The 17,951-nt window shown below is 37.3% G+C and overlaps 1 protein-coding gene across 1 annotated transcript in view; it reads left to right on the forward strand.

Moving 5' to 3' along the window:
* The window catches only part of SPAG9 (sperm associated antigen 9), a 137,450-nt gene that overhangs the window by 90,590 nt on the left and 28,909 nt on the right, over positions 1–17,951 (forward strand). The window contains 8 exon segments of the mRNA XM_027626312.2: positions 1,984–2,105; positions 8,386–8,443; positions 9,956–10,108; positions 10,601–10,652; positions 12,857–12,987; positions 15,484–15,540; positions 16,559–16,732; positions 17,721–17,850. Coding sequence (XP_027482113.2) covers positions 1,984–2,105; positions 8,386–8,443; positions 9,956–10,108; positions 10,601–10,652; positions 12,857–12,987; positions 15,484–15,540; positions 16,559–16,732; positions 17,721–17,850 — 877 coding nt within the window.

The following is a 17,951-nucleotide window of genomic DNA, read 5'->3' on the forward strand; positions in this document are numbered from 1 at the left end:
TCTTGGGATGTCTTTCATCCCAGCCTTCTGGTTTTTGTTTATTTGTTTGTTTGTTTTTAAAGATTTTATTTATTTTATTTGAGAGAGAGAATGAGAGAGAGCATATGAGAGGGGGGAGGGTCAGAGGGAGAAGCAGACTCCCTGCTGAGCAGGGGGCCCGTTGCGGGACTCGATCCTGGGACTCCAGGATCATGACCTGAGCCGAAGGCCATCGCTTAACCAACTGAGTCACCCAGGTGCCCCCAGCCTTCTGTTTTATGTTCTCCCTTGCATGCATCTTTCTGTAGATTGCTGGTTCCTTCAATGCCTGGGCCTTTCAGAGGTTCTGGTAGCATACTGATTTCTTCCCTAAAGCCTAGTGGCTGAGGTTTCAGCTTTTTCTGGTCTGTCAAATCAGTTTCAGCTGTTTGCCTGTTTTCTGTCTTACAGAATTTTGTTCACATTTCATCTGCTGCAGTTTCTTTTTCTAGTCCCTGTGTCCTATTGAGTGGTAAATGACTATGTTTAGTCCACCAAGTTTAACTGGAAATCCTGTGCAGACTTTTTTTTCTTTTAAGATTTATTTATTTATTTTAGAGCAGGGGGTGCAGGGATAGAGGGAGAGAGAATCCTAAGCAGGCTCCCTGCTGAGCAAGGAGCCCAACACGGGACTAGATCCCAGGACCTTGGGACCATGACCCGAGCCGAAGGCAGACGCTTAACCCACTGAACCACCCAGGCATCCCCTTGCTTTTTTTTTTTTTTTTTAAGATTTTATTTATTTATTTGAGAGAGCGAGAATGAGAGAGAGAGAGCACATGAGAGGGGGGAGGGTCAGAGGGAGAAGCAGACTCCCTGCTGAGCAGGGAGCCCGATGCGGGACTCGGTCCCGGGACTCCAGGATCATGACCTGAGCCGAAGGCAGTCGCTTAACCAACTGAGCCACCCAGGCGCCCTATCCCCTTGCTTTTTAAAAAATACCTTTATATAATGGATTTCTTTAGTTTTTAACTATGATGTTAACAATCTTTAACTTCTTTTTTTTTTTTTTAAGATTTTATTCATTTATTTGACAGAGAGAGACACAGCGAGAGAGGGAACACAAGCAGGGGGAGCGGGAGAGGGAGAAGCAGGCTTCCTGTGGAGCAGGGAGCCTGATGAGGGGCCTGATCCCAGGACCCTGGGATCATGACCTGAGCCGAAGGCAGATGCTTAACGACTGACTGAGCCACCCAGGCGCCCCAAAAATCTTTAACTTCTTAATGTATATCCATAACTTCTCTCCAACCTATTAATGATCAGTTAGGTCATTTCACCTTTTAGCTACTGTAAGAATGCTGCTCTGACCATCCTTTTACATTCGTAATTTCGTTCTTATGACGGGATTTTTGTAGGATTTTTTTTTTTTTGCATTGAATTTTTGGATCAGAGGGTATTTGTATTCTGAATTTTAACAGATAGTATAATTGTCTTTAAAAGAAAAATAAAATGTCCATGCCAGTTTATATCCAGGCAACATAAAACACAGTAGTTAGTTAATAGCATGGATTCTGAAGCCTGACTGTCTGGGTTTGAATTCTGCCTCTTTCTCTTATTTGCTGGATGATCTTGGCAAATTCCTTAATCTCTTTAGTTTCCTATTCTGTGAAATTGGGATAATAGCACCTCCTTTGTAGAGTAGGTGTGAAGATTCAGTAAGGTAATCTAGGTAAAGTGCTTATACAGTGCCTGATACAAGGCAGAGTAGTGCTCTGCTAGCTGTCATTTATTGTTTGTGTTTACTGGGATATGACCAAAAAATAAACATTCTGTATTTTCTTCAACAGTTCTTTCTGTGGAGTTTAATGGAAAATTCATAGGAAACCTTTTAGATACCTTTTAAAATTACACTTTGTGTTAAATGTAAATTACAGGTGGACAATTATTTGCCTATTGTATTCATTTTACACTGCTGAAAAAGTCTGTGATATTTGTTGATTTCGTTGTGTTGTTTCTGTTGCATAGCACCCCCACCAAAGGCATAGAGAACAAAGCTTTTGATCGTAATACAGAATCTCTCTTTGAAGAACTGTCTTCAGCTGGCTCAGGCCTAATTGGAGATGTGGATGAAGGAGCAGATTTACTAGGTATGATAGCTTATCTGAAGAAGTATCATACTGTTTTAAAAATGATTTAATTGAAAATTCCTTTAAAATGTCCCTAATTGATCAGTAGCACACAGTTATTACACTTTCAGGTAATTAATGGGAATGTATTCTTTGAGATCATGAAAGTTTTAAATCAAAGCATCTTTGTATATGGATATCCCTCAAGTTGAATTGCACTTTAATTTGTATTTTGAAATTCATACAGCACATTTTATTGAACACGTGCCATATTCCAAGAACAGTATTACACATAAGGAGCACCGTGTGTGTGTGTGTGTGTGTGGATGTATAGATGTATAGATTGATAGGTAGTTAGTTCCTGGCTTAGATAGTTTTTTTAAAATTCTGTTGACCTTAATTAAATAAGAAAATATAATACTTGTTTTTTTCTGAGATTTCACAGGATATTCTCTTTTAGCTCTATGAGAAATGTAACCATTTTAGAGTTTGTGTTGTTGAAGTCAACACCTGGTTTGAAAAGAATCTGCATTTGGCTTTTCCATTGTTTATCTGGTAACCTTTGCCAAATAGCTTAACCTCTCCTGGCCTTAGTTTCTTGGTGTATAAAATGAAGGAGCTGGATTCGAGTTCAGGGGTTGAGCAAACTGTGGCTCATGGGTCCAAATCCAGCTCATCTACGTGTATGAATGTGTATGAATAAAGCTTTATTAGAACACAGCTACTCTCATTTGTTTACTTACTGTCTGTAGTTGCTTTTGCACACAACAGCAGAGTTAAGTAGTCTATAACAGAGATCATATGGCTTACAAAGACTTAAAATTTACTGTCTGATCCTTTACAGAAAGAATGAAAGAATGTATCGACTCCTGCTCTAGGTGATCTCTGAAGTCTCTTTGAGCAATAATTACATGATTCTGACTTAACGTCAGCTGTGGTGTACCTTTCTTATAACTTAAGATCTTACAGAGATTGAAAGCCGTATAGTTTTAAAAACCCATGCCTTTGGAATAGATGCTGGTCTTGAAGAAATTTATGTATCTATTACGTATCTTTTGGTGTAATTATAATACAGACTACAGTGTCCTCAAAAGGTCCTTTTTGTCAATTTTTGTGAATATGGAGTAGGATTCCTCACATTAATTTGTGTTAAATTTATTGATTACCATTATGTCCTCGAAAGTTTGAAGTATTTTTTGAAGGAAACGTAAGTTCTTCCTATATGGAGCTCACAGTCTATCTAGTAAGAGAGATTGAAAGTTTGTTATAAATAAAAACTTTCTGAGTTAGACATAGACTCCCACCGTTAAAGTGTAAGTTAAGTATTAGAAGCAGTTGAATGAGTTTGTATTTCTCAAGGAGGGCTAAAGATTAGTTCTTAAGGAACACCCCATTTTTAAATTTACACTTTAACTTTAGTTAACATTAAATTATGAATGAAAAGTTCCTTTTACGAAACTGAGTCCTTGGCAGAATTGAAGTGTAGCAATGCAGAAAATGTTAGAATTTTTAAGTGTTTAAATTTATATTCAAATTTATATACAGTAAAAATCACTCTTTATGATGAATTTTTTGACCTTTGACAAAAGCATGGGTTGTATAATCACTACCAGAATCAGTTTACACCTCCCAAAATTCCTTCATGCTGCTCCTTTGTGTTTAACTAGAATGAAGTACTTTTTAATGCAATTTGTATACTCTGTTACTTCATAATCCAGTATTGAATAATATAATTTTTGAGGTTGGTGGTCCCAAACTTTCCTTTTTTTGTAAAGAGTTAAGAAGTCACAGAGTACTTAGAATTAATTGTGGTCTTTTAAAATCTTGTGTTTTCTGAAAGCTTCCATTCTTTGAGTCAGAAGATTAAGCATAATGAATAGGTTAAAAGCAAAATCCTGATACTCTGGTTTTCTTTCTACTTTGAAAATAAGAAATAGACTGTAAACTGGTGTCTTTTCCCTTTTGCAGATATTGATATATTTATCTCTAAAATGTTCCAGATTAGAAGTTTTTACTGTATTACCTTAAGTCTGTAGTGACTTAGGCCTGCATGAATCCCTTTTGGTCCAAAGATGGTAAATGAAATTTCCAAGGCACATATTTGTTCCCTGGCTTCTCTTCTATACAGTTTCGTGATAGCAATTGAGGTGTAATACTGAATGGAATGTAATGAAACTAACAAAATTGTTTTCCAGAGTTCTTTAATTGATCTCGGGTTAATAAATAAGTACATAGTCCATTTCTGTAACTCCATTCATTTTCTCCATCACTATATTATTGTAAAACTCTTCTCTTGTTCGAGGATATAAATTTTTGCAATCATTATGCATATACTCCATATTTAGATTATTTTTTTCTGATTTTAATAATTTAAGAGGTAAACCCCTCCCCACCCCCCATTTGTTCTTGTCTCTTGACTTTCTTATCTTTGTCTGATCCTTTTTTTTTTTTTAACGATTTTATTTATTTGACAGAGACACAGCGAGAGAGGGGACACAAGCAGGGGGAGTGGGAGAGAGAAGCAGCCTCCCCGCTGAGCAGGGAGCCCGATGCGGGGCTCGATCCCAGGACCCTGGGATCATGACCTGAGCCGAAGGCAGACGCGTAACGACTGAGCCACCCAGGCGCCCTGTCTGATCCTTTTTCCATTCACTTCAGTCATGTACTCCCCACAGCCACACTCCAGAACTTGGAAATCATACATCCTACTCTTGGGATTTTTCTTTCTCTTGATTATCCTTCTATATTTTCAACTTCACTATCTTCTTCTATTATCATTTAAACGTGTTCAAATCTCTTCCATTTAAAAACGAACGTGCGGCCCGGCCCTCCTCTGCCACTCTTATCTTCAGTACCTTTGTGCCCTGTCACTCCTTTTGCTTCCATATCTGGCCCTACTTTTATGCAGCAGTATTGAAGAGGTATCTGTTATGTGTTTGACACTATTCTAGATGTTTGTGGTACATGAGTGAACAAAGCAGACTTCTTGAAAGTGTAGCTGCTTTTAAGTGGCAGGATTTCCCCTTCCCCGCTTGCATCTCATCCCCCTGTAGTCTGTGTGGGCACTCTTCCCCACACTCACCTGGCGTCAAACAGCCTTCTTGTTTGCTATATCCAGCAGTTCCTTCTACGTTCTTTCACAGGACTTCTCAGATAACATTTGTCTTTAACACCATCTTTCCTGGATTTCTCTGATAACAGACTTTCCCACCTCTGACTATATTCTTTTTCAGTCTTTGCAGGGTGCTCTTCCTCTGCCCATCTTTGAGGATATCAGTGTCCCAGGCCTGCTTCTTTGTTTGGGAAATCTTATTTGCTTTTGTTTCTTGGCTTTCATGGAAAATTGCTCCACAATTTCTATCTCCTTCCAACATTTTTCTAGAGCCCCAGACTGTTACTTCAGAACAGCGCACGAGACACCTCTAAGGTGATTTGTAGGGCTTTACACTTGATGTGCCTAAAGCTCAGTTCATCAAGTTCATTGTCCTGTTCAGGGCTGTTCTTAGTCCAGCATGTACTGTCTCAGTGAATGCCTCACCATCCACTCAGTTCTCCATTCAGAATCTCTCCCTCTTCTCTTGGAACCAATCACCAAGGTTTGTTTACTCCTTTTCTTTAAAAAAAAAAAAAAAATCTGTATAACTCTTTTTTTTTTTTTTTCCCCATGCCTCTGCTTAAATGGCATATCCTCCTATGAATTCTGCCTTGATCCCCTAGTTAAAGCTTAATTGTCCCTGAAATATATTCTCATGGCACTCATGTTCTTTATTATGTCACGCTATATACTTTACTGTAATGTATGTACTCGTCTCTCTGGGTAAGCTCTAAGCTCAGTGTGGCCAAGACAACTTTGTCCGTTGCTCACTATTGAGTCTTTAGCACCATAGCACAGCGATTAAGTGAATATGGATTGCTAAGTAGTTCTAATGGCTTTATTTCACCTCTGATTCTGTGATTCTTCACCTTTTAGGATTAAAACTCCTTTATGGGAGAATTTGTAAGAAAGCAGTGTGCTTTTGGAAAAATGCATGTATAGGTAGACAAAATCGTGCATACCTTCTCAAGGGATTAACAGATACTTTGGAGGCCCAACTATGGACCTAGCTTGAGGGTTGATGCTAATCTGCCAGGCAGTTTTTTGCTTTTGTTTTAATAGGTAAAGCTTCCAAATATGTTAGACCTAAGTTTATGTTTGGTTGAAACCTTGAATAGAAATGGGGCCACCTCCAAGTTATGTTTTTCTTATAGTTATGAGTTAGTTTTTATCAATACATTGCAAAATGAAAATTTTGGACAATCCTATTGACCATATATTGAATTTATACACAAGATTTTGAGAGAACTCTTCACTGAGAACATAAACTTTAGAAACTACATTATCAGATATGATTCCCAAGGAGTACATATTTCAAAATTTTTTCTTATTTATAATATTTACACTTTATTGTGTTTGTTTCTCTACATCTTCTAAATTTTGTTGTCTCCTCTCATTGAAACAAATGAGCATATTTCTTGCTTTCTGAAAACAATCTAATTGTGATTCTCATTCATTTTTCTCTTGGGCTGCTTACCCAGGGGAATATTCTGGTGTGTATGCTTTTAAATACTTTAATATTACTGCTTTTTAAGCAAGGTGTTCCTGGCTGCTATTCTTATGTAATGCTTTCTCATCATTTTTTTCTGCTCAACAATTTTTTTTTTGCCTTCCATATATTTTCAGCTTTTATGCTTATCTCCCTACATGCTTGAGAGTTTATAGGAAACATAATCATTACATAAACTTTTTCCAACCAGTCTAAACCTATTTCTTCTGATTATATAGCTTTATTGAAACATTAGTCAAAAGCAAATATTTCAGCGTATCTTGCCAAAATTCATTTTGGAATTGGAATTTGGAAACCTTTTTAGTTTGTCTTTATTTTTACCTTTTGGAGAATATGTAGATGATTGAATGAGCTACTGTGTGTGATATTTAATTCTTCATGGTAGTAGTACCCTGATCTTTGAGAATATTTGAGATAATTATAATACAGACAAAATATGAGTACATATGTGAGCATTGAATTTTTAGCATTCCTAGGTTGGTTTTGTTTTAAATTATCTTTAAGTCATTTGAAAGAACTACCTTTTAAAAAAGGGACATGTTAACTCCTTTTCCTTATGTAGTTTTCTTAGGATTTCCTTCCTGTATAGCTGGGTTATATGAATATTACTTATTCCATTGTATGTAGTTTTCCGACATTAGCTTAGGAGAAGTGAATGGTGGGTCTTTTGCTTTGCTTTGCCTTTTTGCTTTTGTAACTTTTTGAGATACATTCCCTAGTGTGTGGTTTTATTTCTTCAGTTTCTTTTAAGTAACAAATTAAAGAACTTTCTTCTCCCTAAAGATCATTGCATTGGATCTTGCATTGAATGCTCTGTCTGCCTTACAGTCCTCATTAAATTATTAAACAGAATTCTGTAAAGTAATAACTGAACATTATCATTTCAGAGGTGGCACTTTGAAGGAAACTTTATATTACTGATGTGGGATTTTCAGTGTAATTATTCAGTTTCATTGTGCAAAAGGATTGGTAAAGCATTTTTTTTTTTAGGTATTACGTATCAAAGAGCATCCTTATGAATGGAGGAAATCATCTTAATTTCTGTCTTTTGCACATCATTATGCATTAAATCATAACACTGATTCCAGGTGTATTTCATATCATGCATAAAACTTTACAGATTAATAATCTATTTTCGTGCTGTTTCTTACATAAAACATTTCTTGTTCTTTGTTTTTGCTTTACATGGAATGCATGGGCTTTAAGACCATAATTTCTTTGGTAAGGTTTCATCTGCATTGGGGTTCCGTCTTTCTTTGGCCTTGTTTCTGCCTGTTCTTTCTTAGTAAGACCTAATTTTTAGGCAAAAGCCTACAATACCAGCTGTGATTTGGAAATGATTTCTGATCTGTATTAATGCTTACTCTTTTTTCCTCTAAATATTTTACTGCTACTTTTTAGAATATTTGGCAGAAAAGTATTGATCGTATTGAAATAATTATCTATGAGAAACAAAATATAGACTAACAGTTACAAAGAATTGGCTAACAAAATCTTTAGCTTTGTTTTGTGATGGATAATTATTTATAATTTTATAACCTGTACAAGTAGATATATCAAATGAAACTATAGACTAAGGTTACTAAAGGACAGATAAAATCTATAAATTAAAATTTGAGTCTCTATTATAATACAAGTTTATATAGTTTTTGATAAATTTTTTGAAAGGTTTTATTTATTTATTTATTTTTTGCTAGGAATGGGTCGTGAAGTTGAGAATCTTATATTAGAAAATACACAACTGTTGGAAACCAAGTAAGTATATACAAAAATTTTTTTTAAAGATTTTATTTATTTTTTTGAGAGAGAGAGAGAGAGCACACAAGCAGGGGTAGGGGCAGAGCAGAGAGAGAAGTAGGCTCCCCGCTGAGCAGGACCCTGGGATCATGACCTGAGCCGAAGACAGACACTTAATCCACTGAGTCACCCAGGCACCCCAGTATATACAAAATTTTAACAAGGAACACAAGATACTGAATTTTCCCATCTGAGTCAGTGACCCTTGTTCAGTTCAACACAGCATGTGATTACAGTCTAGCCACCCTGTTTTGTTCCTCTTTGTGTGTTCGTGTGCATGTGGGCAATGGGACCTGATTTCCCTAATGGATAGGTTTTGTTGCTCTGTTTTTTGCAGAAATAGATTTTTATCTCCTTTCCACCCTACAAGTATTCATGCCTTTTTCTTAACCTCCTTGGAGAGGTCATATGTTTTTTTTTGCTCCCTCCCCTAGGATGCCTGTTTTATTATCTTTTCTTCTGGGGTTTTTTTATTTCTACCTAAATGTTTTGATCTATACCCCAGCCCAGCTCTCCTCCATAGTTGTCGGCTTTCAGGTGTAATATGTGGAGCCTTAGACCCTCAAACATAATGGAGTCTTGTTTAGTGGGACAGGTCCTGAGTCCTGGGGAAAAGCAGCCCAGGTCCCTTTGTTAATTTGCTGTGTAAAGAGAACTTTGGAACATCTGGGTAGATCCAAAATAGAACGCAGTTATGAGGTACTATGCCCACTTGTACCCAAAAGAACTAGATCTCAGATTTTTTTCCCCATGAACATTATATCAAAAACCAATGATGTACTGGGACGCCTGGGTGGCTCAGTCGGTTAAGCGACTGCCTTCGGCTCAGGTCATGATCCTGGAGTCCCGGGATCGAGTCCCACATCGGGCTCCCTGCTCAGCGGGGAGTCTGCTTCTCCCTCTGACCCTCCCCCCTCTCATATACTCTCTCTCTCTCTCATATTCTCGTTCTCTCAAATAAATAAATAAATAAATCTTAAAAAAATTTTGTTATTACCTTTAAAAAAAAAAAACCAATGATGTACTATACCTTGCCTAATTGGATTTAAATTAAAAAAAAAAAATTTTTTTCCCTAGATCCACCCCAAGTTTAGACTTTTATCTCATCAATTATTAAAGGTAAATTCAAAGATAAATTTACTTTATTGATTAGGTTTTTTTTTTTTAGAGTTTAACAACAGTACCCTTATGGATGCTATTTTGTAAAAGTTTAATCTTCATTAATTGTAGTATTTTTATTAGTTGGTGGTGTGTTTTACTTTACCCATTTATTCTTTGGTTGGAAAGAGCAAAATCTTGGATGGTTGTGTGGTTTTTTGTCTTTACCTACAAACAACACCAGGTAGAGTATCTTAAAATACTCAGTTATTCAGCTTTGATTGTATAGTTATTTTTGTCTGTAAGAGAACAAGCTGAAAGACAGGAAGAGTACTCATTTGTAATGATATATGCAAAATATGTGTTTCTTAGACATGCTTTGAATGTAGTGAAGAATGACTTGATAGCCAAGGTGGATGAGCTGACCTGCGAGAAGGACGTACTGCAGGGGGAGCTGGAGGCTGTAAAACTAGCCAAGCTGAAGCTCGAGGAGAAGAACAAGGAGCTGGAGGAGGAACTTAGGAAGTAAGTTTCCTCGGTGTTCTGAACCCAGCTCTCTTAGCCAGTGGGCCACAGAGCGTCATAGGTGTCCCCCCCGAGGCTGGCCCTGCCACCACCACTGGCAGCCCTCTCCAGCGGGCCAGGAGCACCAGCTGCCGGGAGGGTCAGGGCTGAGTGCCCGGTGGTAGCTCGGATATCAGCTCACCCCTTGCTTGCCCAGCCTTATCATTGTCACTTTCTGTGACTGTCACTGTGTGAGAAAAGTTAGTAGAACCATTCTAAAATTTGCTAATAAGGAAATTAGAAACATTATTTCCCTTCACCCAGCTTTCTTTCATACATGTTTTTTTCTGAGAACAGTGCTGCACTAATGTTCCCCGAAATGAAGGCAGCTAAATGCTCTGAAAAGAGAATAATCATTTAGTGTTGATTAAAATTTTTGACCTACTCTTTGATTCCTTGAAAAGATGAATGCAACTCAAATAACATGTTCTTTTTTGCTCCCCCCGCCCCCAGAGCTCGTGCAGAAGCCGAAGATGCCCGGCAAAAAGCAAAAGATGACGATGATGTAGGTTTATGATTTCAGACTTTTTTTCTTACTACATTTTGGTTTTTAAAGAAAATCTTGCTAATTAAGCTTTGGATATAGCATTATAAAAAGCAAGTCAGAAGATTTCTGTGTTAATGAGTAGGCTAACTCATGCTCCCACTTGGTATCCAGAGGCTGAGTTTTCTGGCTACATGTGGTGTGCTCGTTTTTTTTCTGTGGCTCTGTGCTGTGACCTTGTTTGCAAGTTCAAGCTCAAGGACCAGCCGAAATACTTTGTTTTGTCTCATATTTTGACTTAGAAATATGAAAGCTTAATTAGTTTAAAAGTATTAAACATAAAAAAGATGAATTCTAGAACTTTAGTAGTAAGCAGTCAGCTTATACTGTTTTCAACATATGCAAATACAGAAGACTAAGGATGAGGTTTTACCAATATAATTAGCATCGTAGTAACTGTTGGTAGGTGTTTGCTGGTCAAGCATCAGACTTGAGATATGTGGGTACCCTGTACAAAATGATTATTTAATGCCCCTGCAATCTTGCTCTTTTTTAAAAATATGTAATACTTGGTACATACCAAAAATATATGTAACATATGTAAATTATGAAACATAATAAATTAACATAATGAACCCACCACCTAACCTAAGAACTAGAACGTTATCAAACATTGAAGCTACCCTATGCTCCTCCCCTCCAGAGGAGACCACTATCCTATACTTATCATTTTCTTACCTTTCTAAAAAATGATTTTACTGGGGCACCTGGCTGGCTCAGTTAGTAGAGCATGGGACTCTTATCTTGGATTCATGGTGGGTTCAAGCCCCACGTTGGGTGTAGAGCTCACTTAAAAAAATTTTTTTTTAAGATTCTATTTATTTATTTGACTGAGAGACACAGTGAGAGAGGGAACACAAGCAGGGGGAGCAGGAGAGGGAGAAGCAGGCTTCCCACGGAGCAGGGAGCGCGATGCAGGGCTCCATCCCAGGACCCTGGGATCATGACCTGAGCCAAAGGCAGACGCTTAACGACTGAGCCACCCAGGTGCCCCTAAAATTTTTTAAAAAATAATTTTATCATATCACACATTTTTGTATCCCTACAAAATAGCTTAATTTTCATTGTTTTTTTTATTTCATACTTGGAGATTGACCTCTTATACTTGGCATTATGTTTCTGAGATTTACCTATGTTGTAGTGTAGTGCCAGAAGTTATTCATGTTTACTTCTTTATAATATCCCATTGTATGAATATATTACAATTTATGTATTTGTTTTCCTATTAATGGATATTTAGGATATTTTCAGCTTTTTACTACCACAAACAGTGCTGTTGTTAGGAACATTATAGTGCAAGTCTCCTGGTTCTTCCATGGCATATACCTAGGAGTGTGATGGCTGTGCTGCAGACTCAGAGTCCTTGAATCCTCTGTTTGACTTCGTTTGAGAGGCAGAGTTCAGAGCAGGAGGACAAAGAAGGAGGTCCCCAAGGGCTAAACTTAGCCTCTTTCTTAACTGTCCCACCCTTCAGCAAAACAAGAGCCCTACAGTTAAACCAGTGTTCCTCCCCAGAAGAGCATTTAGAAATTACAGTAGAAGGAAGTTGACTTGAGCATGCTTCTTTGGGTCTTACCATACTCATCACATCCTTTAGTCTCCCTAAGAAGAATTCTAGTTAATACACTTGTCTCCAGCTTCTTGTATTTTTGTTGGTGTTTTAATGCCACTTAGCGTGGGGTGCCCTGGTACCTAGCCAATATATGTAGATGATGGGTAGTTTGAGATAAGTGTTTCCCTTTCGGAACTAACTTGTAACAAATTGCTGAATAATTAGCATTTGTTACAGAACATCAACTTAAAATAATGTTGTTAGAAGAACCATTTCCAGGCAAGCATGTTAAATCTATATAGATAGATTAACTTTGTTAATCTTTCTTGGTTTTAGTTCAGAATCTACACTGTTCTTTGTATTTGCTTTATAGTATGTTCAAATTTCTGTATTTCTATTCAGAAATTAAATTGTTTACGTAAACTCTTTTCCATCATAAGTAATTGCTAAAATCTCTTTATTGATTTTATTTTTATATAAGGTTATTTTTCTTTAAATGATCCAATAGATTAGAAATTAAGAAATGTTTCAATAAGATTTTGCTTAAGTTTAGCATAACACCAAAAGCAAATATAGACTGCCAGAGTGATCTGCTGTGTTCTTTTCGTTATAGAGTGATATTCCCACAGCCCAGAGAAAGCGGTTTACTAGAGTAGAAATGGCCCGTGTTCTAATGGAGAGAAACCAATATAAAGAGAGGTTGATGGAGCTTCAGGAAGCTGTTCGATGGACAGAAATGATTCGGTTCGTATGAGAAGTACCTCTTGGTGCTTTTCTAGTATTGTTTCCTGGGTTTGAATATTCCTTCCCTCAGAACTAGAGTCCAGCCTTGGGGATCCAAACCTCTTACTCTGTTTACTAGGAGATAACTTTCTAAAGTAACACTAGAAATTAGGGACAGAATGTGATCACAATGAGTGCCTTTTGGGTAAAGGGCCCTTGGATAATGTTCCCATGACCTCTAAAAGGTAATTGTTGTTACTTAGGAATGATGGTCATTTTTCAAAAGAATATAGAAATTGACCCTGCTTTTATAGTAATGTCAGGGAAAGATAATAAATTTCACATTCCACCCAGAAAACTAAGTCATTTTTACTCTGTGTCTTTCTGTAAAATATTCTTGTCCAATTTCCCCCTCCTTTCTGGCTATTCATGCAAAATGTACCTTCCATTGACATCTTTGTTGATCTGATCTTAGATCTCACCTAATGCTGCCATCTAACGGCCATATTCTCAGTAACAGTGTTCCTTACTTTAATTTAGGAAGAGCTCATGAACAGTTTGTGAACTAGTTGCCCCCTAATTTGCCCATATTTTTTTAAATTTAATTTAATTCTATTATGTTATGTTAGTCACCATACATTACATCATTAGTATTGATGTAGTGTTCCATGATTCATTGTTTGCCTGTAACACCCAGTGCTCCACGCAGAACGTGCCCTCTTTAATACCCATCACCGGGCTAACCCATCCCCCCACCCCCCTCCCCTCTAGAGCCCTCAGTTTGTTTTTCAGAGTCCATCGTCTCTCCTGGTTCGTCTCCCCCTCCAATTTCCAACTCCTTCATTTTTCCCTTCCTTCTCCTAATGTCCTCCATGTTATTCCTTATGTTCCACAAATAAGTGAAACCATATGATAATTGACTTTCTCTGCTTGACTTACTTCATTTAGCATAATCTCCTCCGGTCCTATTCATGTTGATGTAAAAGTTGGGTATTCATCCTTTCTGATGTAATTTGCCCATATTTTTGAGTTTGGAGTCCCATGTCAGATTTACCAATAACAGTACATATATACTGACACATTGTTTTAAAGTTTATGAACATACTTTTTAACCTCCAACTTTTACTTCTTTGTGATTACATTATTTATTTAACAGTTTATATGTCCTTTACCAGTGTCATACTAGGACAAAAGTACTTCGTATAGCACATTTACAATTTGCTAAACTTGTAATTGCTGCTAAGAAGGAAGGAGATCAGTATTCTAATCTTCATTAATTGTTCAAAGAAAGTAATGTACTAAGAAATTTGTCTTTAACTCAAACATTTAATGGATATTACATAAATAATAAATATTTTAAACTTTGAGGTAGAGGCGCCTGGGTGGCTCAGCTGGTTAAGCCTCTGACTCTTGACTTTGGCTCAGGCCATGAGAATATGGCTGTTAGATGGCATGGGGTCATGAGATTGGGCTGTGTCATCGGGCTCTGCACTCAGTGAGGAGTCTGCTAGAGATTTCCACCCCCCTCCTCAAATAAATAAATCTTTTTTAAAAATTGAGGTATATAGAGAGGCTCCATCTTTCTTTTTTAATGTTTATTTATTTATTTTAGAGAACATGAACGGGAGGGATGGGGGGGGGAGAGAATCTCAAGCAGACTCCACATCCGGCATGGAGCCCAACATAGGGCTCTATCCCAACAACACCGAGATCAAGACTTGAGCCGAAACCATGGGTCAGATGCTTAACCAACTATGTCACCCAAGCTCTCTGGCAGGCTCCCCAACAGGCTCCTCTTTTCCTTGCTATTTTTAATTCTAGCAGCCACGTGATAGTCCACAAGTGAGGAAGTGGTGTCTCATTTTTTACTTTTCCATTGAATTAAACATGTTTTCAATTTAGTCCTTTAAAAAAAATGTGAAAAGTGAGCTCTTATAGTGAGCGCAGGATCCTTACCACCTTACTAAATTAGTTTGGAGTGCATTTTCTGAAATTTTCTTGAACTACCTGTCAGTCCAGTTTATCCCCTTCTCTGGTCATCTCTTCAGTAATGGGAAAGTATTTGTCCTATGAAAAATGACCCATCAGAACAGTAAAGTTACAGGCTATCTTGTGAGAGCTAGAGCATGAGGACGATAGAGACCTTTATGTAAAGATAAGTATTCAAAAGACAGTATTTTGACAAAAGGGAGAATTGGAAGATACCTCTTCAATAAAATTTTTTTTGCATATTTACGTTCAGGCCTGTTGGCTGTCCGTTCAGCACAGAAAACAATCTTGTCTCTGTCAGTGGACTGAGCTCTTCTATGGAGGGGTGGTGTTTTATTTATCTTAGTTGTATTAGCTTTTACAGGCTGACTGACACATGATAGGTCAAAGCAACTATTTACTGAATTTAATTGTTGATTCTCTTTTGTGTATCCCATGAACTTCTTGGGTCACCTATTCTTCAGATAGAAAGCAAAACACCTCACTGATGACACATTTTTTTTCCTTTGTTTTTCTTTTAAAATATAGTGCATCAAGAGAAAATCCAGCCATGCAGGAAAAAAAAAGGTCAAGCATTTGGCAGTTGTAAGTATCTAAAAACACATAAAGACTTCAGAGAGCCCTTTGAGACAAGATTGCAGTCAAAATTTTATTGCTGAGAATGATTTTGTGTCTCCTTTCTTTTTAAAATTTGGAGTATATGGCTAAATTGAACTTTTTTCTTTTTGATACGTAGCGTGCCAGCTCGGTAAGGCTATTCTTGAGGACAAACATATGCTGTCGTAAGCTGCATCCTGTTGGTTATGCACTCGATGGAATCTTCTGCTAAATTAAATTAAAATGATGGGGAATTATTCATAGAGTTGATAATTACCTGGATCCTCAGTAAATAAGTTATATGGATGCACTGGTTGTGTGATTGTAAGGAACTTTATAAAGTAAAGCTTAGAAATTTAGTGTCTGTAGGTTTGAGTAGTGTGTGTATTTGTGTGTTTCAGATTTGATTTATGTTCATGCCAGAAGAATGTGCATTTAATTTACCCTTTTTGGTGAATCTGCTATTTAATAGAAGTGTTAATTCTTTTAAGTGGATGTGAAGGTAGATCTATAATTTGGGCTTAATAAGAAAAGGTATAAGATGTATGTTAAATGGTAGTATGTGTTCCAGTACTTTATTACCACTTTTAGAACTGGCAAAACTAAGCTTCTGTTCAAACCATGCAGCTATAACATTGCTGTTTAACAACTACTTACCAAGTAAGAGCTGGGACCGGTCTTATTTCTTCATTATAAGAAGTTCCCCGTACTTAAGAGTTTCTTTCTTTCATTATGTGAATTGCTAATTAAAGTGGGAGGATCTGCCATTCTAAGCAATAGTTTCTCTTTCCTGAATGTCTGAGTTTGGCTGTGAGTTATTGCTAAGGCTGCAGTGTATGACTACAAAATATCTTTCTGCCAGTTTCTAACTCATTGCCTTGTAAAAGCTCTCTGAAATTCATGGAAAGTAATGGATTGTTTTTCATAGTGCATGTAATAACACTCTTTCTCTCTCTCTCTCTCTCTCGCTCTCGCTCTCTCGCTCTGTCACTTTTTTTCTTTTTAGTTTCAGCCGACTTTTCAGCTCTTCAAGTAATACTACTAAGAAGCCTGAACCACCTGTTAATTTGAAATACAATGCACCCACGTCTCATGTTACTCCTTCCGTCAAGAAAAGAAGCAGCACCTTATCTCAGCTCCCTGGGGATAAGTCCAAGGCCTTTGATTTCCTTAGTGAAGAGTAAGTATTTTGCAGACTAGTGGTTATGCGCTAAATAACTTAATAGTTCAGAATATTCTTGCCCCTTATCCGATCAGCGGTAAGGTTCACATAAGTCCATAAAGAAGCCATTTCTATAACGTGGCTGCCTACCTTTAAGTAGATTACTTGTAGTCAATACCTTTTATGAAAATTGTATTTCACAGGTTTCATAAACAGAAGTTGTTTTAAAATGTCTCTTTGTTGATGGTCAGCAACACTGGTAAATATTAGTAAAATGTTAAAGGCCTATATAAGCCTTTATCCTAAATGTTTGAACATTTCCTTTGGTGTCAGAAGAAGTTTATTTTCCTTCCTGACTGCTGCTCATTAGGTACATGAACTTGGACAAGCTAACCTCTCATCCCCAGTTTCTCTGCCTGTAAATGGAGTATGATAACCTGTCTCAGAGGCACTAGGGTTAAATTACCAAGGGTTTATAAGTGTCTGACACACAGATTTGTTAACTCTGGCATACATAGCAAGTCAGTTTGCATTTTTGTCTTCTGAAACAAAGCAGTGGGGTCCAGAAATTAATCTTTGTTATCTTCCTAAGAAGATATTGATTTATTGATCTTGAGTCACTTCTAGCACATTCCCTGGCATGAGAAAATTCTCAGTAAATATTTGTTGAATGAACAAAAAAGGGAGGAACTAAAAAATATTTAAGAATTTTTCCCTTTCATATGGCCAAATCTGAAATCTGATAGAAATTTGATGGCGGATGATTCAGCATAATAAAATAAGCTGCTTGCCATTCTGTTAAAGTTTGAGCACTGTACTCACTGCACAACTTTAAAAGGCCAGCTTTAGGCTAACACTGCTTAGAAATGCAGAACTCCGAAGTAAACTGAAATTGGGTGATTTTTTTTTCTTTTTTTTGTCATTTTTGCTGTCTTAGCAGGAAAGGGGAGATACACTATTGTTATATATTCCCTTAATTAAAAAGGGAAATTTCTTTGCCTTTTAGAACTGAAGCTAGTTTAGCCTCGCGCAGAGAACAAAAGAGAGAACAGTATCGGCAGGTAAAGGCACACGTTCAGAAGGAAGATGGTAGAGTGCAGGCTTTTGGCTGGAGTCTGCCTCAGAAGTACAAACAGGTAAGAGCATCTGGTGGTTAGTGCTAGGGGAGAAGGGTATGCCTGGGCATGAAGGCATTGCAATAGCTGTCTCAAACCTGCTCGTTTCAAGTTCATGGACT

Source organism: Zalophus californianus, chromosome 16, assembly GCF_009762305.2.
Source record: "Zalophus californianus isolate mZalCal1 chromosome 16, mZalCal1.pri.v2, whole genome shotgun sequence".
NCBI lineage: Eukaryota > Metazoa > Chordata > Mammalia > Carnivora > Otariidae > Zalophus > Zalophus californianus.